Source organism: Peromyscus maniculatus, chromosome 3 (genome assembly GCF_049852395.1).
Source record: "Peromyscus maniculatus bairdii isolate BWxNUB_F1_BW_parent chromosome 3, HU_Pman_BW_mat_3.1, whole genome shotgun sequence".
NCBI classification, from domain to species: Eukaryota; Metazoa; Chordata; class Mammalia; order Rodentia; family Cricetidae; genus Peromyscus; species Peromyscus maniculatus.
The window spans coordinates 115,976,420-116,004,413 of NC_134854.1; the positions used below are offsets into that span (position 1 = coordinate 115,976,420).

A 27,994-nucleotide genomic window follows, 5' to 3' on the forward strand; every position below is an offset into this window, starting at 1 on the left:
CATTTGGAATCTAGGGCTCTGCCATTTTGTGATCACTTTTGTAAACTACAGTAGCTTTCCAGAGAGGCAAACTGGTGGAATGGCCTCTGCACCAGATGGCAAATTACAAACCATGCATTTAAAGAAGGTCATGCATACAACCACTTAAGGAGATATATGTTCTCCTCCACAATAGGCACAGGGTATTTTTTTTAGAGGAAAGTACTTTGTTCTGAGAATACACAATTTTTTTTTTTTTTTTAAATTTTTGGTCAGAGCTGAGGACCAAACTCGGCCTTGCGCTTGCTAGGCAAGCGCTCTACACTGAGCTAAATCCCCAACTCCCACAATTTTTAAATATGTATTGGCTTTGAAGTTAACTTTGAAAAAGCACCAGCTCTGCCATTCAACTTCCCAATCCTAAGTATCACTCACTATAAAGTAGCATATAAAATATTCATTGAAATTATGGCATTAGTGCTCTTCATCTTGGGAAACATGCTTTAGAATGTAATTTACTTTGTAGCATGTATGGAAATAATGGGGAGACAATTAAATGTTTTGGGATAAGTATTAGCTTCTTCCTAACATAAAGCTGGCATAGAATGAGATCACTATTCAGGCTGTACGTGGACAAGCAACCCACCCTCACTAATATCAGCACATCACCCTCACTTTTGCAGTTATGAATGCTAGTCTTTTATACACAGTGACTTCTCACTGTGGGGGATGCTCTATGCACTGGGGGATATTTGGGACTGTCCCAAGCCTTCACCCATTAGAGGACACTGAACAAACTGCAGGCATGGCCAGAGGTCTCCTGGGACAGAACTGCCAGTGATGTAAAAGAACCCAAAGTATTAATTTAACCAGTTAAGTAAACAAGGGTACTTCAAGTTTAATGTATATAATCTGTCAAAAATAGACATCCAATCTTTCTTAATCCATATTGAAAATTTATAGACAAACCAAGTAGGCTATGGCCTACTGTTCATTAAATCACAAGTATTAGAAAAATAAAGTAAGTATTGGCTCTGCATTGTCATTAGATGGTTTTTGTGATGTCACATTTTAGTGATTGTTTCAAAAAATTACATTATAAAAAAACCCCAGATTTCCAGCTAGACTCTCAAGTCAACATTACTACCCATAGTAAAGTTTTTCTATATCATTGGAAACAAAAAGAGCAATGGAAAAAATAAACGGAGAAAGTTGAAGGTTTTTCTGGAATATTTTATATCTGCATAAAGATGGGATCACAGAGTGACAGGATTAATTAGGTCAGAGAGTGAGAAATGGTTTAGTAACAATGGCTCTGGTTCATTTGATAGGTATGTCTCGTTAGGGATAGATAAAGCTGCCTCTATATCAAAATCAAACAATTACATGAACACTAATGGGGTGGGGGTGGGGGTGAAAGAGAAAGAGAGAGGAATGAGAGAGAGAGATAACAGTATACTTTACCATCCCCGGGGATGATCCGGAGGGTCACTGTGTTGCCCGCTTCTTTGATTAGGTTGACAATGTCAGAATGGGATTTGTTGGTGATGGAACATCCATTTACTGCCAAGATCCGGTCTCCTACTTTCAGCTTGCCACAGCGGTCAGCAGGGCTCCCCTCAATAATCCGACCTATTTTGTGAGGCATAGCCACACATGCATTGCCTGCTTTGGTATTGCGTTTTCATTTTGTTTTAAAGTTATGCGGGGATATAGTGAAGGGAGGAGAAAAGGGTCGGAAAGGGAAAGAGAAGGTTAAGTGTTAATTAATTAAAGCATTAAGCAAATGTTATTAGAGGAGAGTGCTGTGCTGATGGTCAAAACATTGGCAATACTCAGGGTGTTTAAAAAGCCACAGCTCTGAGACTAGAGTTCAAGGTCATCGTCTTTTTCTGATTGAAAATGATCACAAAACCCAGCTTCTCTCCTTAAAGCAGTTAGAATTTGGGATATTTGGCAACTTGAATCTTGAGACCCCAAAGAACTTGGTGGCCGTTAGTTTATTTGGGGCTATAAACATAAACCCCCAAAGCTGGGGTGGATGCTTTTACCCACTCTGGGTTCCTATCCCTTCATTTGCCAATTTTTATTAAAGCGTCTGCCAATGTTTTGTTCTTTCTCCATTTACAAAAATAATCACTGGACTTTGGGCGAGATTTAAGAGTCTGCTAGCGTTCATTGTGAAAACACAAGGTGGACCGACCCCTTGGCTCTCTGTGTGCAGAGATGAAAGCTTTGGAAAAGGGCATAATCATCGGAGGTGAGCCCGGAGAGCACCAGCACCAACACATACTGATCCATGTGGGACCTTTGTTCAATCAGCCCAAGTAGGGAGCTCTCAGGGCGGCCCTGGTGGGCTCATTAGCTCGGATCCCCTTCCTGCCTCACAAACAAATTCCCTTAAAGGGACATAGTGAAAATCCAGCACCTATTCACACTTAGGATAGCAAAGCAAAGCTAGCCTCCAGTCATTCCCCAGCTCCCTCTCTTTCATCATCTCCTCTCTACTCATCGGCTTACACACATACATACATAATATGAAACAGAGGAAAGGGATCTGCGGGTGTGTGTTTATTGCATGTTTGAGGCACTCTATTGGGGGAGCCGTCTTTGAGGAGTGCCCTGAGATAATCAGGTATTTATTTGTATAGTGAGTTCCAATGTTTTTATGCAGACTTTTAGAATTTGCTTTCTCGGAACTATCAAAACAGCTTCCTGGTGGAGCCACCTTTTGGAAACGGTGACAAAATTAATAGGGGAGACTATAAAGTCAACTGTGCAGGCTCCTTCATTGTAATTTCTACCTGAAGGGAAAACTATCGGAAAAACACACTTTGACTCCTTTGAATTTGAATGGAGAAGTTGACTGAGTCTGTGTGGAACACCAAATTCAATTCAAAGAATTTTAAAAAGCAAGTGAGCTGTCCATGAATCAACAGAGGAGGCACAGTGGAAGGGAAGAGTATCCAATTCCAGGTCCTCTCGGCTCTCGGCTCCAAGGACAACTTGCAGGACAAAGGTCTCAAACAGCAGGCATGAAGAAAGGCTCTGCATAGCCCAGCAGCCTCGTGCAAGGTGTTAGGGAAAGTTGAATTTGTTGATTGTAAGAACGAAGGGAAAATAATCGAAGACCAAACTGTGAGTGAAAGCATCCAATACTCATCATCCAGCACAGAGCCTGTCACCTGACATACCTGCTGCTTCTTTCTGGAGACTGAAAATGAGAACTATGATAAAGCTGAGAGGGTCAGGGGGGACACTGCAGATTGGGGGAGCAAGAGCTTGCGATTTCTTTTCCCTCTTTTTTGTTACTCCTAAAGTCAGCAGAAAAGTCTTTGAAAGTAATTTAAAAGCAAAGCAAAATAAAACAAAATAAAAACTGGTGCCTTGATGTCAGGTCACGCACTGTGACAGGCTGTAATGACTTCATCTTCGCAACTCAGAAAAGCATGGTTAGTGATGGGCGGTTGTTACTGCAGTCACACATGTGCAGAACAGGCTGGCTGTCTCCTTTAGCAAGAAGCAGCTCATCAAGACTAAATGGAGACAGCGTGGGTTCTACCGGATCAGAATGTTAAAGAGATATAGGCCCTTGTTAACTTAAGCCAATGAGTGACCTAGAACACTGGCCAAGAGGTCCGGTGTGGATAAGCCATTGGAGATAAAATCTGAAGCCTGCATAATAACCCTTCCTGTCACCCATCACCTTCCAACGTGCTTGGGAGACAACAAGAGACTGAATCAGGAAGGAGGGTGACATCCATTGCAACAGGAAAGAGACTCCTGGACTTAACTGGGTTCTTAGAATAACCTGGGTTCCTATTCGCCTTTATGCATGCACCCAGGAGAGAGGTAATACTTGGAGAAGGTTACGAAACATTACCCATACTTGGCTGAAATCTAAGACCTGGATAAGACCCTAATCAAATGACTCTTAACTCAGAGTTCGGCCAGTTTCTAAAGCAACTATAAAAAAAAGCATTTAAAACTTCAACAGCATTCAGGTAGGGATGGAGAAAGGACACACACGAGGTGGGGGAGTATCACAGGTCACTTTTTACTTCTTACATGTCTCCTTTTCCTAGGCATTCTTATGAACATCTGCTGCTTTGAAAACCCTTATGACTTTCTGAGGACATTGCTATTAATGACCTCCCCTACTCAGGAACTTTCTGAAGTCTTTCTCTGGCAAAAAAAAAAAAAAAAAAAAAAAAAAAAAAAAAAGTATAATCCGTTACACTACCAAGGGGCTGCTATTCAAATTTGACGTAAATCTTATCTGTACTTGAAGCTGTGCATGACCACACATTTAGAAAGCCAAATGGGGTTGTGGATCCAATAAAACCTACCAAATAAACTCCATCCCCAATTAAGACTTTAATTATCTGAAGCAAAAACAAACAAACAAACAAAACAAAACCATTAAGGCCTTTCTGTTGGGAGCTAAGTCCAGATCCTCTGCAAGAGTAGCAAGCATCCTTAACTGCTGAACCCTGCTGGTAGCAGCAAGCCCAGCCGGTTGCTTCTAGCACTTACCAAAGGTTGTGCCCGCTTCAGGCCTGCTCACGGAGGACACGATGACGAACCCAAAGCCCTCGTTCTCCCCGCGGCGAATCTCCACGTCATAGGGCTGCAGCACCGCACTGACCACGCCGCTGCCCCCGCCGCCGCCGCTGCCGATGCCGCTGGTGCTGCCGCTGCCCGAGCTCACCGTGTTCAGCGAGTTCTGGCTGCCCTGTGGCGTGCGCTTCTCTTCCGTCAGAGAGGCCGGCTGGTTGCTACTGTGGTGCGATGAAGCTGGAGAGGGCACCTCATTCTCTGCTTTGGGGACTGGAAGAGACACGTATGACGACTAAACCATTTGAAATTCCTGGAAAACGGGCCCAGTCACCACTTCCACCTTCCCCCACCTGTAAGGAAACCGAGATGCTAAGGCGGGCATCTTGTCTCAGAGGATGGCAACACGAGTGTGGAAAAACAGCCTTGCTGTGGAAACATTAATAGTCTATCTTCAGGAAGGCTGACTCCATGCACATCGACCTCCAAAGAGGACTCCTAAATGGCATGCAGTAGACAGTACAATGATACTACCCACAATGCCATTCCGTCTACAGCAGCATCCAGTTATGACCTTGCTCCAGTGTAGGAAGGAACTGTGAACAGACTCTGGTATGAGCTGTACCAATGCAGGCTGCCATCCCAGCTTCCTGCATTGCCTCACTCACTCACAGTCATTCCATCCTCCTTACATCTTTGTTCAGTGTTTACGTTTTCACTGGGTAGGAGACTGCTAGGGTGGGTCCTTTAAGGTTCGCAGGATTCATGAGGACCCGAAGGTAGGTACACGTAATTGCTCTCCCCAGCTCCCAGCTGTAAATATCTATTCCAATCACAGAGCTAGAAGCATTAGCTTCCTTCCGGCTTTGGGTATTCATCCAGTCTTACTGCCTTGTCAGCTAACAGGGCAAAACATTCTTAAAGAGTCCACACCTTAGGTAAAACCAGGCATGCCAAAATCGTTGTGTACTATGGTGAGTTGTGGCTATGATTATATTTATTCCACAAAGCTTTTACTTTCATAGATGGCTTTAGTTATGGGAAACCACAAATTTAATGATGTAACAGTGCTTACATGTAACTCAAGGGCATAGATGTATTCACACTGTCATGTAAATGTCACCACCATCCATTTCTAGGACTTTGTCAACTTCCCCAAGTGAAACTTTCCCCCACTATATAACAACTCCTTTACCAGCACCTGTCAACACCCATTCTGCTTACTATCTGCCTACCGAATTTCACTTAATATAATGTCTGCACTGGACTAACTTACTGAATATCCCAAACATAAGTCTTTTAAATAAAACTGAAACAACAAAGTGAAATTACATTGCCTTACTACTTTAAGACGGGGAAATCAAATAGTTTTCAACTCATTTCAAAACCCAAAAACAAACCAGCTGACTGCCATTGGATGTACGGGATACCATACTCAGAATTTGGGGTGGAGGTGGTGGAGGAATAATCTATTGTGGAGTAGGGACTGTTTTCAATGGCTACCATTAGATTCTTACACTGGAATTTAGTAACTTCATTCTGTAATTAATTATGTGTCACTTCAAATAAGCTACATTAGTTTTCTTTTAAGTGCCAATTAATTTTATCTGGGCTATCTGCTACACTAATATTAAGGCTACAGAGAATTCACAGGCTTTCCCATCATACTTCTTCAGTAATTCAACTGACATAACAGTTAATCTTCCTCTTCTGGATTCTGTTGTACAGGCTTTGCGTGGAGGCTGCATGCAAAGGTGAATAATAAAGACATATGCTTTCGGGAAAGAGCAGACATGTAACAGCTTTCTTAAAGGGGCAGAGTGAGATGTGGAAATACACTCTGAGCCACAGGCATGGCGGGAAGGAAGTGCTAAAACCTGAAAGCATTTGGAGGAGTGTTCTTGAGTGGAGACCGAAAGGGTCTCCTGAGAACTTCAGAGGAACCAGAGCTGACCTAGAACTGACCTAGAACTTCGGCTTTCTCAGTAAAGCAACTGCAGGAGCTGTGTTAGGAAGAGCTCATTCTGCAGTCCAAACTTAACTTCTGTTCGTGGAATCTGGAGCTGACCTTTTCTCACGCTCCTGATGGGCTTGTTGGATGAGGGCTATCCTCCAGTGAAGAGGAAGGCTAAGTCCTGGTTGGTGAGGGGGCAAGAGTCAGGGGATGTATATTCATCTCTCGTCTTTCTGGAAGTCTTTTTTGGAGCATATGCAAACAGCATATTAAAGTACGTTTGAATGACAGCACTTTTGCCGAGCCGGAGAGAAGCAAGCCATCTGGAAATTCTGAGCTTGATCACATTTGCAAACATTTGCTAAAATAGAAGCTTGAGGAGGCAGCTTCTAAAACGACAGAGCATGGTCCGAGGGAATGAATGGAAAACATACCAGCAAACACCACTTTGCGCCTCACTGTGAGATTGACATGGCCTTGCTTGGCAGCCTGTTGCATAAGCTGGACCACAAGCTGGTGTGATTTTCCAATTACTGGTGTCCCATCCACACAGATTAATTCATCTCCAGACCTCAGGCGGCCGTCTGTGTCAGCAGCACCCAGTGGTACGATGTGACCGATATAAATCTGTTGAGTAATTAGATGATGGATGAAACATTGTCCTGTTAGTTTTACTATCAAGACTGATGGCCTGTACATCTCTAGAAATAATTCAATTCATTCATTCATATCCACATGCATGCCACAAACGATTATTGAGGACCCACTGTGTATAAGGCATTGTGCCAGGTACTGTAGCAGTGTTTAAGAAGTGGGAAGAATAACTATTTCTTGTATAGCTATATCTGTGGCCTGTCAATCATGTCATTTTTCTTCTTCCACTCCAGAGAAATGGGCACTTTATTCTCTCACTTATAAGGCCTTTCCTCCTTTCCTGTCTACCCGAGAACTCACTCTCACTAAGCCCTGCTAAGTACATCAATACTTAGTTTCTTTAATTGTCTAGTACTGTCTGCTTAGCAGTAGGGCATCTCACTAAACATAAAATGAAGGGGAGAATGAAGCAAATTCTGGCCTGATATTCCCATTTCTGCCATCTTTCAGCACTAGAAGGCACAGGAACATTTATATTCAATGTCTTGCTGTTCTGCCATTCACCAAATGTGAGTTTAAATTTGGTGTGTGCTCTGTCTTCTCAGCAGACAACAATGTTATCGTTCTCTTCACACGGCATTTAGGGTTTATGAGGGGCATGAACAAAACAGTGGCTGAAGAGATGGAGGAGTTGGGCCTTGTCAGCCTTGCATCTACACTAGCTCTGGGACCTTGGGCCAGTTCATGAACCTTTCCGGAGCTTTTATTTTCTGGTTTGAAAAACAGGGGTACATTCTGGCTAAAGGAGATATTATATGTTAAAGGTTTTTAGTATAGCACACCACACACAGTAACTGCTCGATGAATGATAGGTTTTGTTCCAAAGGCATCAACAATACTTCTCCTTTCTTTTCCTTTCAAAGGACCGTGTGGTGTTCAGTAACTGACTCTAAGAAACTGAGGCCCAGGGAGGAGACTCAGTGTGTATCGGTCACTGTTCAGGGTTCTTTTTCTGTTATTTAAGGGCAGGGTGCTGTTTTCTTGAGCCACAGTACTGCCTAGGGAAGTTCCCTCTGTGCTCTAGCTACTTACTATTCAGACCCCTACAGTTTCTACACACACACACACACACACACACACCCCTCTACTTGCTACAGATACCACAGAACTGACCACAGGGCTGAGGCTACCGTCTGCTCTGCTCTGCCTTCTGTTTTCCTTCTTGGTGGGGGGCCTCGCTGTTGCAACCCCCACCACACACAAAAGCTTTAGAAAAATATGACTTCCCTTCTTCTTTAAGACAAATAAACAAACAAACACAGCTCCACAAAAGGAAGTGAGAGATCCATACTTCTCAAGATGAAAGAGCCAGGGCCACACCTAGCAGGACTCCTCTCCTGGTGATCTGTCAATTGCCACCACTTTGCTTTGAAGTCTTAGCAAATAGCACAAGGGAGAGAAGCAGATAAAAGACTCACAGGTTCCCCTGGCTCATTTCCACCCAGAATCCTAAATCCAAATCCGGTCTCTTTTCTCCAGAGGAAGATGTCCTGTTCCTGATAATCTGGAACTGCAGAGAAGGAAGAAGGGAAAGAGATCATTTCATTAATAAAGGGGATTATGTGTCTAAAAAGGACATGATTACAGGACCATGATGGATGATGCATGCACAGATAAAAGCTCCCCAGCACAGGCAACCACAGAAAAGGTCATGGGTAGGCGACAGGGCACAGGACAGTGGGCACGAGGAAGCGGTAGGAAAGTGGAGCTCTGCAGCTCCCCAAGGGACTCAGGCTGCCTGGTAATGCCCAGGTTAGCTCATGACAGCTACGCCAGGAGTCAGCAGGCACCTCCCTCCTCAGCATCGCTCCAACAGGAGTCAAACTGAGTCTCTGTGGGCTGCACTACACAGCAAGTATCCACGAAGAAAATCACACAGCGGGAGTCTCCCCAGAGGAGAAGTGGGCGCTATGGATTTGAAAGTTCCTTTAAATGACTTGTCATTTTATTGAGAGGACAAGTACTGTGGATTTGGCTCAAAAGAATTTCTAATTTATTTTTAATCATATTCTTCTTCTCTAACGTAATCAAGACCAGTGACACCAGTAATTTAATACGAGATCAGTTTTGTGAGAAAAAAAAAATGACTCTCAAGGGCTGTGGGGTGCACAGCTCAGTGGAAACTGTTCGCCTATCCTTCTCCAGGTCTTGGGTTTGAACCTTGGCACCATCACAAAATATAGAGTTTAATATGATTTCAGTACTAATATACCACAGTTGTCACATTTCTAGACCCTTAGGGTCAAGTGGTGACAGCAACTTCTGAACAATTAACTGGATCTCATCACTAAATTACAGCTTTTCCCTTAATTTGCCTATGGTATCTGAACGTGCATTATCTTATTACCCAATAAGTTGCTATTTTGTCTAACACTCAGTAATGGTCTAGTGCTTTAAAACGAAGCCCTCAGTAAATTCCAGAAGAAAATGCCTGTTGGGCATGAAGTCTTCCTATATAACTGCACTGTTACCTCACTGAGATAATAAAAGGGTTGTTTTCCCTTTATTCTTATGGAGTACTTTAATGTACATACAAGGTGTTTTATAGTCTATAAAGAGATACAACTTTTAGTTAAAGAGAATGCATATAATTCAGTTGCAGCGAATCCTAAAGGGGGCATTAAATTACTGCTCCACATTCCTTCTTATTTGCTTCATTAATTGTATTTTGGGCTGTAGGAGTATCTAGGCCTGAAACTTTAATTCCCATCTTCACCGTTTTGTGCGATAGAATAGGAAAGACAAAAATGGTTGTTTAGATTTCATATTGGGGGTTATTGGTCCTTTTCAGTGATTTGCCTATAGCCTAAGATGCATAGTGAATGAATAATCCAAGGGAAACAAAATGAATGCGTATAAGGCAGAGGACTCAGAGTAGATTTTGCTTGAGCTACTTTTAGGCTGGGGCTCTACCTGGATGTTTGTATACAATCTTTTATATTAAAAATGCTGAGGCTTGCTTGTAAAATGCCAGGAAAGATGAACCTGGCTACATCACGGGACTCCTACAGAAACATTGGGAGACTAATGTTTCCTTGAACACATTTATATAAATATATTCATTAATTCTTGTTTGAGTAGCTTGGTAAATGATGCATGCTGTGAAGTGCCTCATTGAAATAACTAAATCAGAGGGTGTTCTGCCTTTTGGTCTACCCAGGGAAGGGAACTAGCACCCCAAAAGACCACTGGTGATCTTCAGCTGGTATACATGGGTGCTGGCAGAGTCAATCTGATGTCTGCTGAGCATAAGAGCTTTCTAAGAGCAATTAAAGGGCCTTTGCAGCTGCCTTCAGCCCGGACCCATTTTTCTCTGCATCACTTTAACACAGTATCATTTGTCCATCCTACAGGGGCAAAAAAACTGTAGCACATTCTGCCTTATGTTGCAATGAGGTATCAGCTATCATGGTATATGGAGGAGACCCAACAGATTTAGGTCAATCACCCAAGTTAGGCCACAGGAAAAAAGTTTTTCTTTCTTTCAAGAATCAACTGGAAAGTAGTAAATTTATTTAAAGCGTTTTCTGTTGAAAAGAAAGGTGCCCCGTGACAATTGGGATATGAATACACTCACAATGAGCCAGGAAACACAAACATAAACACCAACACAGACACGTGACAAAGAAAGCCTTCGGCTACTTAACTTTTAGCATATTAACAATTTTACCCTCTCACCAACTAAATACCATTTACTCACATAAATATAGCCTCGGTTAATGAATTGGTATTGAAATATACTATGGTAGTCAAAATTTTATCTCCTATGATACTACTTCTTGATATAAGAAGTGCTGAGATTTTGAAATTAGTTCCCCCAAATGTTTCACCCTGTACTTTCGGAAGAATTGTATTTTAGAGAGCAGCAAGGTGGGGCCATTTTTCTGACATTATTGTCACATTTCTTATTATTACTGTCTCTTCAGTGAGGCCAGTCTTGCAGAAGTTACAGCTCTGATGCAGCCGTTTGCATCTTAGATCCTTACCTAGGGGACAATGACCGCCACAGTTCATCTGCTTCTGGTATTGGTAGTGGTCACTTAAGAAAGTAGCCGAATGACTTTCCTTGACATTTAGTGAGAGTGGGGTCACCAGGCCCTGGTGTCGCCACTGCTCCAGCCACACAATGCAGCTACAGACTCAGAGCACACACATCACTTCCTAGTCTCATCTTGTGTTTGCTTTATGCTCAGCCAAAACAAGCCTAAAAACATCACTGCATGGACTTTTATCTTCCCTCACTTCTGTGGGCTTCTCCCCGGACAGATGGGAACATCAAACAGGAGGAATGATAATGGAGACACAAACGTGTGCGGCAGATCCTTACTCTGACATTCTCCAAAACTCGTGGAACTGATCTCTCTGTCTCTTTCACCCTTGCTCAGTCCTGATGCAGGCGAAGGCGACATGGCTGGAACAGCAATTTCACAATTGTGTAAAGCTTAACATACGCTCGCTCTTGGTTCATTTGAATTTAGTCGTGATTGATAAGGGATGTGCAGTTCAGCTTCACAATAAAGGTCCTGACTGCTATGGACTTCAAAGGACCGCGGTTGGGTTCTGTTTTTCACTTTCTTTTTTTCCTGGTGCTTTACTTGTCAAAAATCTAATTGAACACTGAGAGTTTCCTGTGACTTCCATTACCACTGTAGGCTCCTGATGCTTAATTAGACTCTAACCACATTCTTGAGTGACCTCATTTCAGTCACATCATGAACTAGAGAAGGCTGTCTAAATCCTCATTGTCTTGTGAGAACATGGAAGTGTATGTTAGCACTCCACAACAGCACTTGCTTAGGGGAGTGTTGGTTCCTGAGAGAATCCGTTCTTAGAACAAGGCATGCCCTGGTAAATTCTAGGTATTTCAAACCAGAATAGTCTTATGTTTGAGATGCAATCATGGGATCTGTTGAATCTGAGCGAACACACAGACAGAAATGGTTATAATGATCCTAAAACCCTGGTGTAAGACTTGTAGGCATGACTCCCTAGAGGACAGCTTTATAATGGTTAAAATGACAGCTTCGACTGCTTTCTTGGCAAGCTAGACCACAAACAGGCACAAACTTTATTTATAAGCTTTGGAGTTTCCTTTGTAGTAAAGGCTGCTGTGCACGAGGTGACTGTGTGAACATCTGCTAATAAGACCAATCATGTCACTTTTAAAGACATGGATCCAACTGGCATGTTATCTAGAGGAAATACAAAACAGGCAAGGCGGCTTACTGAAAGGACTTCAAGTCTTTAATTAACATTGAAATCCTTCAAAGGGATTCATTAACACTTCTGTAACTCAGATTAAATCATTTTTGACACTGCGGTTTTGGCAGAGAGCCAAATTGAGAGGATGGTATTTTGTGAAACACCTAGAACATGTAAGGGAAAGTGGTCAGCTCTGTGTTCATCTTTACACTGCCCTTAACAATGGAGTTCAATAAGAAGGAAAAGGTATTTTCAACACAAAGGGAATAATATGTATAATTAATGTACTGTGACTTACTTCAATTTTCCTTCAGTATTTGCTTATTTTATCATCAAAGGATGGGGAGGGAATTCCATCCATCAAGGCTACTCTTTTTTTTTTTTTTTTAAAGAATGTTCTTAAAAGACAACATACAAAATAACTTACTGCAATGGGAGAAATGAATTTGAGATTAAATAAAATGGTAGGTAATTCAAAGACAAGATTGCTATAGGTTCATCAGTGGGTACCATGGGAAGAAGAAAATCTGTGCTGGAGACACAGTAATTACTGGAGGTGGGGCCGGGGGAGGGTCATCATTATCCTCATTTAGTAGAGAAGAAAAAAAATCTATGCCGATCTCAACAGCCATTAGGCTGCTCCTATCACTCAATTACAGAACCTCCAATCACCAAAGAGGCATTGATTCTCACTGTGGGGCTGTATCTGATCGCTTAGATGCTAAGAAAGCAAAGGGACAAAAAGGGAACCATTCCAAACATGTCATTGTGACCGCATGGAGCAATGTCAAAGATTACAGCGATCAGCTTATAGTGCTTATGCTGGATAGTCCAGTTTCTTTTCCTGGTGAAAACTTCCCTAAAAGTTGAACTAAAATATCCAAATCCCAAGAAATATTGTTGCTTTAGGGTGGACGAGCCTACCATTGAGCACGTATGTGCTTCAAGTGTCCTGTCAATCCAGGAGGTCCCGCCAGTACTTCAGGGAATGATTTATTTGATCATAAAAGGATGGGAACATGGAAAACTCAACCATAATGTGTACTGGACTGAAGAAAGCAGGAGCATGGTCAATAAAGCAATCACTCCACATCCCCTGAAGTTGGGTCATTGACTGAAGAAGCCACATGGTTAGAGAGCAATGTGAAGGGACTATGGGACACTTGAAACTGGGAGGCATTCCTTCAGGGTGTTTTAAAGAGAAATCACTACAGTTAGAGGGTGTTCCTGGTATGAAGCCCAGGTTTGTAACAGTTGGGTCTCCCTGATTCTGAAAACCTCACATGCTATAAAACCCCGAGCTTTTTAAGTATTGATATAACACCATAAGAAGAAAACTCCATACCATAAAATTTATATTTACAGATAAAATCACTGCAAATACGGTCTAAAATGACTTTCTGGCTTTGTGTGTAAGAGATGTAAGAAACAAACAGATTTGAAATTCAGACTCAGGTCCCATCCTCAGACTATCTCATTACAAATATGCAAATATTTCAAAATCGAAATTGGAAGCATTTTCCATCGCGAGCATTTTTTGATATAGGATGCTTGACTTTGTAGTTAATATTTGCTGCATTTGTAGATTTCCTTCAGTCTGGCTTCCAAAGGACTTCAGTGCTATCTTCCTGGGAGTCGGGGGAGTCCATTTCCAAAACAGCTGGCTTTTGTCAGCATGGTGAGCCTCAGCTGGTACAACAGCCTTTCTAATGGCCCAATGTTTTACTCTGATGGTGATGGTACTTCAGGGGACCTCTGACAGCTGCTAATCAGCAAGAGACCCTCATGTGCCCCCTGAAGGTTGAGTTTTACCTAAGAGTTTGGTCAACTTTCCTTCTCAGGGTTGCTGGCCTTACTCCCTTCCTTATCCGAGTCACAGAACAAGGGAAGTCTTCCCAAACACCATTCAGACAGCCAGGTATGCTGAAGAGCCAAGTCAGAGTGGTTGTTGAGGGGAGGAAGAGCCCTTAGCCTCTCATAGTCTCTGAGCTACCCATCTCCACAGCGGTGACATCAGGGTGGTTAGGAACAAAGCCTGTTCTAAGTTCCCCCTGTGGCCAGGTAAAACAATGCTGTTTTCTCTCTCTGCTTCTCCCAGGTCATCAATAGAGTGTCTTTCCTCCTAACACATTCTACCCCACTCTATGGCTGGGCATACGAACCAGCCAACTCAGAAAGAAAATGTTAGTGAGGGCAACGACTCCAAAAGAGCCAATAGCATCTGCTAAGCTTGGGGCATTTAGGGCCTTGCATTGGTAAAATAACAAAGATAACTGATGGTGAATGTCCCCAGGAATCACTTCATTAAAAGGAGAGAAGGGAAATAAGGAGGAGATCTCAGGTGTTTAAGATCCAGAAAGTTGATCTTAATAAAACAACACAACTAACTACTGTATAGATAATTAAGCTACAATCATTCTCTGTGGGTCTTCTTCTTCTCTTCCTTCTCCTCCTCCTCCCCCTTTTTGAGGAAAATGTTTGCATAGACTGGTATCACCAGTATTTTTAAGAACCACAAGGCCACAAAGAAAGTACCTGACCTCTTCTCATGAACCCACAATCACAGTTATACTGTTGTGTGTTAGAGCAGCTTCATCAGGCAGGAGTGCAGAGTAGGCCACGCTCTCCATTTGGGAAAGGATTAAAAGACAGCGGCTCTTACCAACCACTTCTTTGAACCAGAAAGAAAAGCATCCATTTTTACCCGTGCTTCCTCAAGCTGGAGACATCATCTAGCCTGTGCAGATAACCAGGGAATTCTACCTCCTCTAGGAAGCTGTGGCTTTCCATCCTCTTTACCTTTATCCACTGGATACCCCAGGCCTCTTTTATTAAGAGGAGGCTAGCGCACTGGGAAGGGCCTGGGAGAGCAGGAACCCAGGTTTTACTCACGTCGGTTTTCATACATGCTCCTGGACTGGGCCCAGATTTTAAAAGGATCTGGTTTTTTCTGCCCAGAGCTGTCGGTCTGATCTGGAGCAGGGGCGTCTGCGGGTGGGTACTCGGGGAGCACCTGTGTGCTGTGACTCGGGGATGCCGTGTGCAGGCTCCGGTGGCTGGAGACACTGTGCTGGGAGCTGTTCTGGCTGTCTTTCCTCTCCAGTGGCTGCTGTAAGAGAGCAAGTGAGAGGGCCAAGAAAGGAAGATGACTGTTGTTTCTCCAGTGGGTACCTCTCCCCAGCCTGCCTTTGCTCAGCATTTCTGTACACACGTACACACACACACACATACACACACACACACACACACACACACACACACACACACACACACACACACACACACTTAAAATGACACTCTGGCTTCTCCAGCAAGTGCTGAATGCAGATAAATCCTTAGATGATTGGCAGGAAGACAGAGGGGCGGACTAGACAGAGACATAACCATACCCATGCTGCTCTCTGGGCTGAAGTGGGAAACAAATCTGATTTTCATTGTAAGATCTCGGGAAGATGCACTGGGTTTATTTATTGTAAGATGCATCTATCCCAACACCCTCAGTTCTTCACAAAAATATGTGACTTGAAATACCCTAAGCGTTTTAGATGTAAGTCTGTAATACCTGTAAGCAATACAATCAGGGCTACAAATGCTATGTGGGGCTCCATATGCTGTATCTGTTAATAAAAAAAAAAATGCCTGCTCCGCTCTGCAGGTTTCCTCCAGCCCTGTTCCAGCAGGGACTGTGGCAGAGCATTAGGAAGTCACACCGGGCAGCACAGTGCTCTGGTACTCACTGCAGAGAACCAAGAGCGTCTATAATTTTTAGTCAATCAATTCTAAAGGCAGTGCTTTCTACCTCTTGAATTACCGAGACTACCGTGAATTAAAACAATGAAGAGCAAACTTGAAGTACATGTATGTGTTGCTCTGCAGGGTCAGCCTTCCCAGCCTGGTAACTTGTCCAAAGTTTAAGTACTTTTCAAAGGGGAACTTCATCGACTTCAAAGGCAGAGTCAAGTGCCTGATCACTGAAACCAGCCCAGCACAGACTCACACTGTATGAAATATTCTCTGAAGTGACGGGGAGCACAAGCAAAAACCCTGGTAAGGGTTTCACCCCTGCGAATGCAATGCTGGAGTTCTCATTTGCAAAAGCTACCATGTTATTTAACTTCAGGTGGGGGCCATCTGCATCCTCTATTAAGCACAGTGCAGAGCTGTTTTTAAAGAGGTTTATAAAAACCCGACTGTGTGTGTTCTGGTCCCCTGGAGCTCTGCCACCAGAGGCTATCATCAATCCCCCCTGCTCTCCCCTCAGTGTCCCCCATCTTTCACTCCTTGTTGGAGATGACCATGGTCCTTTCCCTTTTCGTCCTTGTTTGGAAATCAGTAGATGAAGAGAGTCCAAAAAGAACAGATTTGCCTTGTCCCTTTTGCCTGTGTATGTTCATGTGTGGGGACATGTGCATTCATACACACGCACACAGAATGCAGAAGGCAACCTACCACTTTTTGTTTGAGACAGAGTCTCCCATTGGCCTTGAGTTCACCGAACAGGCTAGTTAGCCAGCGAACCCCTGAGAGCCTTGTCTCCACCTCCCATTTCACCTTTCTGGAATAACAAGCACGGGCTGCTCTGCCTGTCGTTTTCTGTGGGTTCTGAGAATATAACCTAGGTTTTCATATTTGCGTGGCAAGCACGTTATTGACGGCCATCTCTCAACTCCTCAGCTGAGTTGAGATCTTGCCTGCTAGAGACCTGACTATAGGTTTTGGAAAAGATCCGCAGGCTATTAGAATGTTGAGAGACTTGCTCACTCCCATGCAAAGGGGTGGCACACACTAATGAAGATGCCAAGGGAAGCACAGGGCAAACACACCACCACTTCATCCTTTCTCTCGTCAGGTGTTAATGGACTTAGCTCAGTGCTGGATAGACAAGCATTTCCGGGACCTGAAATAGGCACTCCGCCACCTTTTAAGGTCCTTCCCTACATGGACATCAGCTCTCTTGGCCTCATATCACGCCCTGAAGAGCAATGCCTATCCCGACCCTTCCTTGGGTGACATGCTGGAGATGTTGAGGGCGAGAACAGCACCAGTTCTCTCTTGAATGTACACATCTCATCTGTGTCTCTCTTATAAGCTCCTAATCACAAAACTTGCACAGCATTGGCCCATTGTTGGTGTGGACATACGGCACAATGTTTAGGAAAAAACCCCGATACTATGGGTAGTTTCTTCTTTTAAGTTTTATACTTTTCAGTGCTGCATATATAAATACACACACACACACACACACACACACACGCACATGCACACGCACATGCACACACACATATATTTTATAGCAACAGGTAACATCTTACAATAAGACAATTAAAGGCTATTTCCATCTTGAGGTGAACTTTGGTAAACAGAATTAATATGGACTATGACTTTTATGCTGTTAAGGAGATATTCTAAATATAAAACCAAATCACTCAATACAGGAGCTGAGTTTGCCTGGAGAACCACACACTCCCCTTCAAATGCTAACCCTAGTTTTCTTCCTCAAAAGAGTGGCAGCTGCCTGATTGTGGAATAAGCCCAGCAACACTGAGTTCATTTCACAGCTGAACTAAGTCTCTACTCCTGAATGTGTCCGTCTCCATCTGAGGACACTTAACACCCCCACCTTCTAGGCCTGCAGGCTGCCGTATACCTGGAAGAGCATTCACAGGTGGCTGTTTCAGGGGGTGCTTTGCAGTGTGCGTCATACAGACTTCTTAGGTCCCTGTCCCTGAAAACCAAACTTTAACCTCTTACACGAGATCATTTTTCCTCCCTGGCCCACTAAGAGTCTGGTGCAGTGTTGGGCATTTCTGCTGTATAATGTGCCCATTGGCTTTGTGCCCAGTGAGTGGCACCCACAGAGCCAAGGGTGTGAGCACATGGTCCCCAGCTGGTGGAGGTGTGGGAAGGTGTGGAGCCTTTGGGACATGTGGCCCAGCTACCAGAAGCGGGTATCCTGGGATGGCCCTTGAAGATGACAACACCCTTCTGGGTCTAGCCTGACCTTTCTGTTTCTTGTCAGTCACCATGTGGTCAGCCACTTTCTGCTCCTGCTGACAGAGGCTAAGCCAATCCTGCAGCCCTGCCTCTTCACCCTGATTGAGTGACATCCTGAGTTCAGGAGCCAAACTAAACTGTTTCCCCTTAAGCTGCTTATGTCAAGAATTTCCTCACCCCAATGAGAAGAGTCATGCACACACCATCATACATGTTGCGCAAATGGGTTTCTAAGGCTCTAGGATGTTTATCTTAGTGTAACAACTAAGGACACAGAGAACCCAGCCTCCGGTTTAACTAGAGAGCTGCTTGGCCATAAAGGGAGTATGCAGATGAAGTCTCCTGAAAACACTTTAGCCACTTTTCAAATTATAACAGCCTTTCTCACCTAGCCATAAAGGCTCATTTAAGTCTGATGGCACACTTGGATGAAGGAACAAAACTGCATCTCTGTCACACTGGGCCTCTCAGTCCCTTTATGTCATCTAATGTTGCCTCTCAGTCAGAAAGGTATATCCAAAAATTTGGAGAACGTGCTCCAAAAACTATACTCCAGAGCCGTCACTCACTAGTTTAACCTGATGCCAAACTAAAAGGCTATGGTCCAGTAATCCGGAAGCTTTCTGGATTTTTACCTTGCTAAGATTTAGCCCTGTTCTATGTTCATTTTTAAATCTGACTACTTCTCTTCAATTTAAAGATGCATTCTATCATGTGAATCTTAGGGTTTTTGGAGTTGTGCTCTGTGTGTATGTGTGCAAACATTTCACAAGTGTTTTCTATTTTCTGTGACATCCTTTATTAGAGCCCAAAACTGGTCAAGGAAAAAGCAGGATTTACAGGGCTCTCAAGTTAAAGTAATCTGGTGTGTGTGTGTGTGTGTGTGTGTGTGTGTGTGTGTGTGTGTGTGTGTGTGTATGTACACGTGATCAGGTCTGTATGCATACAGGTGCATATGTATTTTTTGTGGAAGCCAGAGGGTAACCTTGGGTGCTGTTCCTTAGGTGCCATGCACTTCAGGGTTTTGAGACAGCCCTTTTTTAAGTCTGGAGGTCCTTGATTAAGCTAGGCGGGCTGATTACCAAACAACACATCTGCCATCTGTACCTCCTCAGTACTAGGATTATATGCATACACCACTGTATACTTCTTAAAAAATGTAGATGCTAGGGGATGAGCTTGAGTTCCTGATGCCTGTGTGATCATTTTACCGACTGAGCTATCTTCCTGCCCCTTCAGTTTGTATGGCTTTTCTTGACTGTCTACCAGAAGGCTTTGCGCATGAAAGAAAATTTACTTCTCAGTTGAGACAGCACAGATTTAGATCTGCAAGCAATATGAATGCCATTCATCTGTTTTTCTTTATAGTTTGTTCACTTTGTGTGTGTGTGTGTGTGTGTGTGTGTGTGTGTGTGTGTGTGTGTTTAAAGAAAGTTTTAATATGTAGCCCAGGCTAAACTCAAACTCTCAATTTTCCTGCTCCTGCCTCTGAAGTGCTAGGGTTATATGTGTGTGCTACCTTCAATTCATTTCCCTAAGTGAGACGCTAGCTCTAAGACAAGGAGCCCTAAGGCTGTATCTTTAGCCCTGTTAAGAAAGGGAAGCCTGTGCATGTAGCACATGGACGGAGAGAAACACCTAGCACACTAACAACAGGATATCAGTCAAGGCCTACCTACAACCACCTGCGATGTATTTATTCAACTCGATCAACAAATACAAATGGATAATTTATACTGTGCCAGACACTAAGAAACACAACAGATAAATAAAAAGATGTTACCTAACTGCCTGGAATTTATAACCAAGTATGAATGTATATGTGTAGATGGATATTATATGAATCAGATATTCAGAATATATTGAAAACAATGCACCACAATGTCCTTTGGATAGCTGGTTGAAGGATGGGCGTATAGAAGAGTGTTTTGGCAATGGACCCGGCATATGCTAAGTCCTAACATAGAAATGATCTTGGACAGCTTGCAGTTTGCAGAATGAATGGCTAGTGTGACACTGCGAGGGGATGGGGAGCTGGACATGAACTTGGAAGGCGAATCAGGCAAGTGCCTTATGTGACACTGTAAGGAGAGGCTTCCTTTCTAGCTCTGGAGGAAGAATCTATTGACGCTAAAATGAGAATGAACCAGGAGTTAACTGGTTCATTCTCATTTTAGAAATGACATAGAGAAAGGACAGGAAGCGGAAAGGCCAGGCTGAGGTTCCTTGTTGCTCTGCCTCCCCTGGGGCAGGGGTGTGATGAGGATTAGGCACTGCTGAGAGGTCCAGTGGGAGACAGGAGGAGGAAGAAAATACCTCAGAAACAAAGAACTCACCCCTGCCATCTCCACCTTAGAAACAATGCATTCACCCCAACAACACTCCCGGCTTGAGTTAATGATTGGGAAGCCACATAACCAGACAGAAATCACCAATCCTAACTACTGTCACTAGGCTGATACTTTTTAACTAAGAATTTCATTTCTGATTCTCAAATCTCTGCCAACTTGGAAGAAGGAATGGGCTTAATTTTAAATCTCCTTAAGAGTCCTTGGCCATGAACTTGTATCACAAAACCTTTTAGAATGAAATTGTACCTATCTCCCTAAAATGAATGATTCTCATCCTACTTACTGTCAGGTCAGGAAAATTGGGAAGGCGCAATGGTTTTTATAAATGGAAATGGGGAAAAATTTATCTCATCAGTATTTCACAGAATGGTTTAGAAATGGAGGTTCTTATAAAGTGAACTGAAAATATTTGCTCGGAAGAGCAAATGAATACAGACAGCACTTAGGAGCTTAGATGATGAGAAGAATTCATGTGGCTTAAAAATGACAAATTGATCCATTTTAAAGCCAAATTATTTACAGTTGATGTATCTGCCAAGACCCAAGGCCACTGCAGCGATTTTCATGGACAATAGGAGCAGATCCAAGTGCTGCTGAGGTATGAGGCCAAGGTCATTAGAAGTGTGAAAATCAGATATCAGGTCTAGGCCAAAGCATAGGCTGCTCTTTACTTTTGCCTTTTCCTGTATCTCTTATCAGCTTCCATATCAAATTTCTTCTCAAAGACAGGTGAAGGGAATTAATGGAGAAGAGCAGAACACTGGTTGAACATAAAAATGAAATCTGAGTCACATAAGATGTAAGAAATTTAGGAAAATGGAAAGTCTACGCTTCTAAGGGCTCCAATGTGCTGTTCACTGAGGTGGGACAATTTGATTGACAATTTGAAGTCAGTCTATTCCTTTCCTTGTCTACCATTCTCACGGCTTTTCCTTGTGGTCTGAAGAAGCTTTGATGAGATCTACATGGAAGCTTTGGAACTGTGAAGACTAGGAGTGCAGTGTGAGAGGTAGTGCGCATCACAGAGAGCAACTCAGGCAGGAGTCACTCAATGCATATGTCATCTAAGAGGTCTTGTGTCTCCCCAATGCATACATCATCATCTAGGAGGTCTTGTGTCTCTCCAATGCATACACCATCATCTAAGAGGTCTTGTGTCTCTCCAATGCATATATCATCATCATCTAGGAGGTCTTGTGTCTCCCCAGTGCATACATCATCATCTAAGATTTCTTGTGTCTCTGTCTTCTCAATCCATACATCATCATCTAAGAGGTCTTATGTCTCCCCAATGCATACATGACCTAAGAGGTCTTTTGTCTCCTAAAAACATACATCACATAAGAGATCTCGTGTCCCCCTTACATGTCTTAATGTCTAGTTCTAGAAATGTTGTTCAGTATCTCTTGTAGGTAAAGGGGATGGAAGTCAAACTTCCTATTGCTGTCTTGAAGACACCATCTTGTCACTGTTTGTAAAACTTTGGGTGTTCCCAGCCTGCCAGAGAACTCCAAATAATTTCACAGTTTAGCACAGTTCTTTATTCTACCTTGGGTCTGGGCTTTGTAAGACTATTCAATGTAGGTCACTGGAACTGACAGCGGGATGACTAGCGTAATGTGTGCACGTGGTCCTCCCTTTATCCACTTTCAATGTGTACTTCCACCAGACTTTAATCCCTAGGCAGAGAAGGTCTAGACAGCTCTGTCTGTTGATGTGGTATATATTTCTCTCCCCAGTTGCTGGGAGTCAGGGATATCTTCTGTCTTAGTTTCTGGATACCTGCACTATTGTAGCATCTGAAGACAGTAAACATTTGTACTTCCAATGTCTCATTTCAAGTTCCATCTTAGTAGTCCTTACTACTGATTTGCTGAATGAAAAGCTGGATAAACGGTTGAGTAAGTGGAGGATACACGTATGGATGGACAAATGAATAGAAGATTGGTGAAGAGGCAGAGCAATGGACAGATTAACAAAGGGAGGATGGGGAGGTGGGATGGGACCCAGCAGGAATACAGGCGCATCTGCCTTACAAGATGTTTGAGTGTGCAATTCAGAGTTTAAAGGCCCCACACAAGATCTCTGTGTTTGATATAAACTGACAGTTAAAATTAAGTTTCTAGTCAGAATGATTAAGTTGGGCCACAACTTAAGTTTTCTAGAGACGTCTAAAATCCCACAGCAAATGTGTCTTATTTTTTTACTGCCATGTGGTAGAAAATCTGTGACGTAGAAATCCAGGTATTAAATTAATCAGACATTATTAAGATACCACCATTATCCCACAAGAGTATACGAAAACCCACAAACTTGCCATTTAAACTAAATCTAGCAAGTTAAATTCTTATTAAGGGTAAGCTATAGGGACAACCCAGGAGGAGGAACAACATTAAAATGCTAAACCCTTCTGCTCAATAAAATCTCAACTGCCTAATTATTGAAAACATTAAAGAAGAAAGAAAAAGTATGGCAACACAGAGACCCTGTCCATCATCGGAGGAAGCCGAGCGTGTCAGAACCTCGGGGGTACAGCGGGGAGAACAAGCAACCAAGAGTGAGGACCTGGTTTAGATACTAAACCACAGAGCTGGGGTGGAATCTACACGGATCACAACCCAGGTCCAACTGCTGCACTTTTCATTCTGCAGCCTGTAGAATTGACACTATCTGTCATCACCTGAGTGCCTCAACCAGCACCTGGAAACCCATCGTCCCTGTGGGTTCCCTCCAACCCGACTGAAAACATCTCATCATCATCTGTCCCATTGGCAGGACATCATCCAAACACAACCCGGGGAAAGGGAAACAGCTTTCCATCCACCTGTACAAGCCTCCACTGATCACAGATGTTTGTAGTGCTCTCCTGCCAACAGCAGCCCTTGGCTGATAGTCCCCTAATCATGTGCAGTAGCTGCCGGAGTGCCAGCATGCTATGCAAGCTGCCATCCTTGTCCTGGAGCAGGACCTGGGTGAGGACAAGCTCCAAGCTCTTGGGTCCAGCAGCCCCCACCTTCTTAGCTTGTGGTGATTAGAAGCCAGCAGACTGTGGGCAAAGCAGTTAAGAGCGCTTTTTTTTTTCCCTAGGAATGCAACCCAAGTAATTGGCTTGTTGCTCACTAACGACATGGCAACTACAAAAATAAGCTACCAGAGAATTCTCTTAACTGATTTCAAGAACCTGGGCTCTGTACATGCTTGATACTACTAGGGGTCCACCAGGTAATTCTGAACTACTCCAGGGAAGATGATATACAAACATCACAGAAACCTCTCCTGCACAGGTGCTAACAGCAGCGAACACCCCGATACCTGAAATCATGTTATTAGTGCAAAGCGGTGGCTCCCGGTCAGGATTCCACAGCATGTGTGTGGGGTGTGTAAAACAGGTCCATGCATCAGCACAGCATGGTCATGGAAGGCTCACACTAACTCAAGCTCGGGAGACACATCTTCCAGCTGCATTCGGTTGGGCTGAAGGCTGAATGGGTTTCTGACGATGACCCAGGGATGGCGATAAACACATGCGCACATGCAGCCACTCGGGCATCTCTGTGGTTTCAATGTGGGCACCAAGCAGCACTTTCCTGCCTGGACATTAACACAAACTGACACGGGAAGCAGCCCTGAAGTCAGTGCTCCAGTTGCCAGGGCCAGCCCTGTGCCACCAGAAGCACATTAACTACTGCAGGTTTTTCTCTTTGCAGAACTAGGGAGTCGGGCTTCCGAGGGCGTAAAGCTCCCCTCGCTCATCTCCTTAATAAACTTCTGCCTGGTGCTGCCATGCTTGGAGACAGGTGTAAAGAATTCAGCTGCAGCGCCTGAAGCTGCAAAGTTTTCAATGTCCTCCTCCGGATGGCACAAAGCTACAAATTTCCCCATTCAGAAATCTTCTAAGTTACAAGGAAGCCCCCCCCCCTTTTAAATCCTAATATTAATGACCTGGGAAGCTTCTACCACCTAGTTCAATTTCACAGGCATTCAAATCACAGATTTTGAGTTTTTAAGGAGCATTTTAATTTGTTGTTAGTGCCCTGGGAGTAAAAGCTCATACAACCAAACAAAACACTATAGCCTCTAGGCTATTAGCCAGCATGCCAAGTAGGTAATGCATCTTCAGGGAAACCAGATTAGAAAGGACAGCAAAACATTGATTTTTTTTTTTTTTTTTTTTAAAGAATCCTATACCTGCAGCATAATGCTGCTAAAGCTAGCAAAACAACAAAGGACATTTCCCCAGCAAGGAAATGTCTTCTTCTCAGTGCCAGGCAGTGAACACCATTCCACCTGAGCATGGACATACACGGGCATAGCAATTCTCCAAACCCACGGGCTTTTGGTTATGTGATTAATTCACCATTGAGTGCATAAGGAAGCTCTGAGAGAGCCGGTAGCCATGTGAACGGCTGCCGGCGAACACCAGTTGAGAAGCAGGTGGAGCCGTTTCTCTCTCTTCCTCCCCCAAAGGAAACAATAGCATTTGTATCAAGTTGAAACAGCTCAGAAACTCGCCCATTCAAAGGAGTTGCGAGCATTTGTGTAGGGAAGCCAAACTGCATTGTCTCAATCCTCAAAGCTTTTGCATCCTGCTTACACATCTCTGCATAGTTAGAAGACAAACCCAAACACCATCTGTATCAAACATATCCCCAGAACTTAATTAAACGAGCCTCTGCTCCTGGCTCCTGCATCCACTCTAAAACACATTTAGTGAGGTGAAACCAGGCAGCGAACCTTCCTTCCGCTGGGGTCCCCCGCTCCCCCTCCTCGCCCCCTCCCCACCCAAACACCAAGTAAATGACAAGTCCTTACCGACTTTGGACTCTTCTTGGGAACTGGTAGCCCTAGAAAAAAATGCAACAAGGAGAGGGGGGAGGAGACATCATTAGCATATAAATGTTACCTTTTCTTAAAGAACAATCCCCAGGTGTTTCATGGCCACCTAGTCATCTGCAGAGTTCTGTCAGGTTCCTCCCCAGCATCGGAGTTACCAGGCTGTTCATATCGAATCAAAGCTGAGGGAGGAGGAGAGCGAGAGGCAGGAGATCTATCTGCATTAGCTATGCTGACTGGTGCTGCAGCAGCCTGGAGGCTGGGAAAAGAAATTCACAGACCTCAGCGGCCTGGGAAATTGAACACTTGGACAGAATCTCAAATGCTCTTCTGGATTAAGAGAGACTTAACTTACAATTAAGTTCAGGATATTCCCTTTCCTTACGATCCACTTGTCAACGGAAATGGACCAATCAGGGCAGAGAAAGGGGTATATATTTAGTTTTAAAGGACAGCATGGTTAAATTTATATCCCCCCTCCCGTCTTTTTATTCCCCTATGTATTTCAGGCAAAGAGATGCCTCCTTTAGCTTGGATGAGCTCAGCCGCAACACAAAGCCGACTGTTCTTTCGCCAGCAGAGAAGGATAAAATAGGAGGACAAGTTCAAGTTGGTTTAGGATACCCTCTGGATCATCAGCACACATCTTGAGATCTGTCAGTCATAGAAGCAGCTCCCTAACTTGGCTTCTGGAAGAGACCGGGGCTTGGACTGGGCTCTGGAGAGGTAAGCATGCCATTTGGAAGGAAGAAGGAGAATTTCACAAAGCCGAGAGAAAAAGCTAGTAAGGGAGAAAGAGACCGGCAAAGGAGACAGGTGGTGGCTGAACCTGGTGGGCTGTCCGCAGACCCCGCCGTCCTTGGTGGGAGGGCCGGCCGGCGCGGGAGGGAGGGAGGCAGCCAGTGATATCATCACTTCTAGGAAAATGAGCAGCCATCAGAGGCAGGCTTATGGGGACTCTGTCACCAAACAAGCGTGGGGAAGGGAGGTGAGAAAGGAAAACAAGTACAAGCTGGTGTCAGAAAAGTAATCACTTCCCCAACTGCCACCTCTTTCTTTTTTCTTGTTGGAGCAGGAGTTAGACCACAAGCTGCAGATCCCATCTGCACCAATGCCAAAGACACATTTGGGATGCGATGATTCTGCACAGCCATTTCAGCTTGGCTCTGAGAAGTGATTCTGATGCAGCCTACTGAATTTCAAGTCTTTGGGAAGTCACTTGTCAGATGGGAAGCCATGCTAACCCAGCAAGAATCACAAGAAGCGGCGGAAGTGGGCAGGCAGGAGGATCCCACTCAGATGAGCAGTGCTAAAGTCCACACTACCAGTGAGGCCTGGCAAGAGTCACACTGGTCCTCAGAGAAGTTAGGGGCACTCTCTGACAAGGCTTCTCACATCACAAAAATGAGGTTACCATGGTCTGACAGAGTAGGTCTCAGAATTCAAAATGTAACACTTCCTTTAAAAAAAAAAAAGGCACAACCCCAGCACCCTCTACCCACCTCAGGGGAGCAGAAACCTGCAGTATTAACAAAAATCTCTCAAGGTTTCTGATGCCAAGGTAAGAGTCACCTCAGGAACATGTTTAAAGAAATTATGACAGAGCAGAAAGTGTCACTGTTTCAAGTGAGGCAGAGGCAGGCGGGTCACTTTGGAGTCTTTTGCAGCTGAGTTTCTGCACTAATAAATGGAAATCACAAGGCTCCTTTTTTAAGATTGTTAAGGCAATTAAATAACACAAAATCCCTGAGAGCCTCTGTCCTGTCCTGGTCCTATTCCAACATCATGTTCTTTTACCTTCCTTGGCTGACGGACATCATCGATGAAAAAAATGATTAGGATTAGCCAATTTCAATCAGGAAAACAATCATTTTGCTGAGTTAATTAACATATAAAAAGATTTAGGGGAGGATTTACTTACAGATTTCAGACTGGACTGAATAATTTTTATATGACTTTAATATAAAAGAATTGGGTGCTTTTATTGGCCAATAGGCTATCCATAAGGAATCTTTATCAAATGATATTACTGAATCACTGCATACATTTTGAAACTATATACTATTACATGGGTATGTTCACATTTTCTCCTAATTCTTACACACTTAATTGTAATAAGCCAAGTTTCATGACAGTTTTTATAAAACTCGATTGATCAGTATCTATTGGCCCTCCACAAAACTTCTTTTTTTTCTTTTTTTAAAAAAAGATTTATTTATTTATTATGTATACAGCATATGTGACTGCAGGCCAGAAGAGGGCACCAGATCTCATTACAGATGGTTGTGAGACACCATGTGGTTGCTGGGAATTGAACTCAGGACCTCTGGAAGAGTAGTCAGCGCTCTTAACCTCTGAGTCATCTCTCCAGCCCCACAAAACTTCTTATACAGTCTCCAACTGGCTTTGTAAGACTTCGGTCTGGGTAGTCACCAACTGTCTCTCTTAAGACTGCCATTTGTAAGGTCAT

General features: G+C 43.7%; 1 protein-coding gene across 50 annotated transcripts in view; it reads right to left on the reverse strand.

The window, feature by feature from the left end:
• The window catches only part of Magi1 (membrane associated guanylate kinase, WW and PDZ domain containing 1), a 650,928-nt gene that overhangs the window by 19,005 nt on the left and 603,929 nt on the right, over positions 1 to 27,994 (reverse strand). For 15 of the 50 annotated variants that reach the window (XM_076567399.1, XM_015989151.3, XM_076567395.1 and 12 more), the window contains 7 exons: positions 25,504 to 25,535; positions 15,239 to 15,455; positions 11,472 to 11,555; positions 8,563 to 8,654; positions 6,925 to 7,117; positions 4,516 to 4,809; positions 1,444 to 1,647 (listed from right to left, as the gene is read on the reverse strand). In XM_076567399.1, coding sequence (XP_076423514.1) covers positions 1,444 to 1,647; positions 4,516 to 4,809; positions 6,925 to 7,117; positions 8,563 to 8,654; positions 11,472 to 11,555; positions 15,239 to 15,455; positions 25,504 to 25,535 — 1,116 coding nt within the window. The remainder of the gene's footprint in view (positions 1 to 1,443; positions 1,648 to 4,515; positions 4,810 to 6,924; positions 7,118 to 8,562; positions 8,655 to 11,471; positions 11,556 to 15,238; positions 15,456 to 25,503; positions 25,536 to 27,994) is intronic. The other 35 variants (XM_006972561.4, XM_015989137.3, XM_076567418.1 and 32 more) reach the window with 12 other exon arrangements.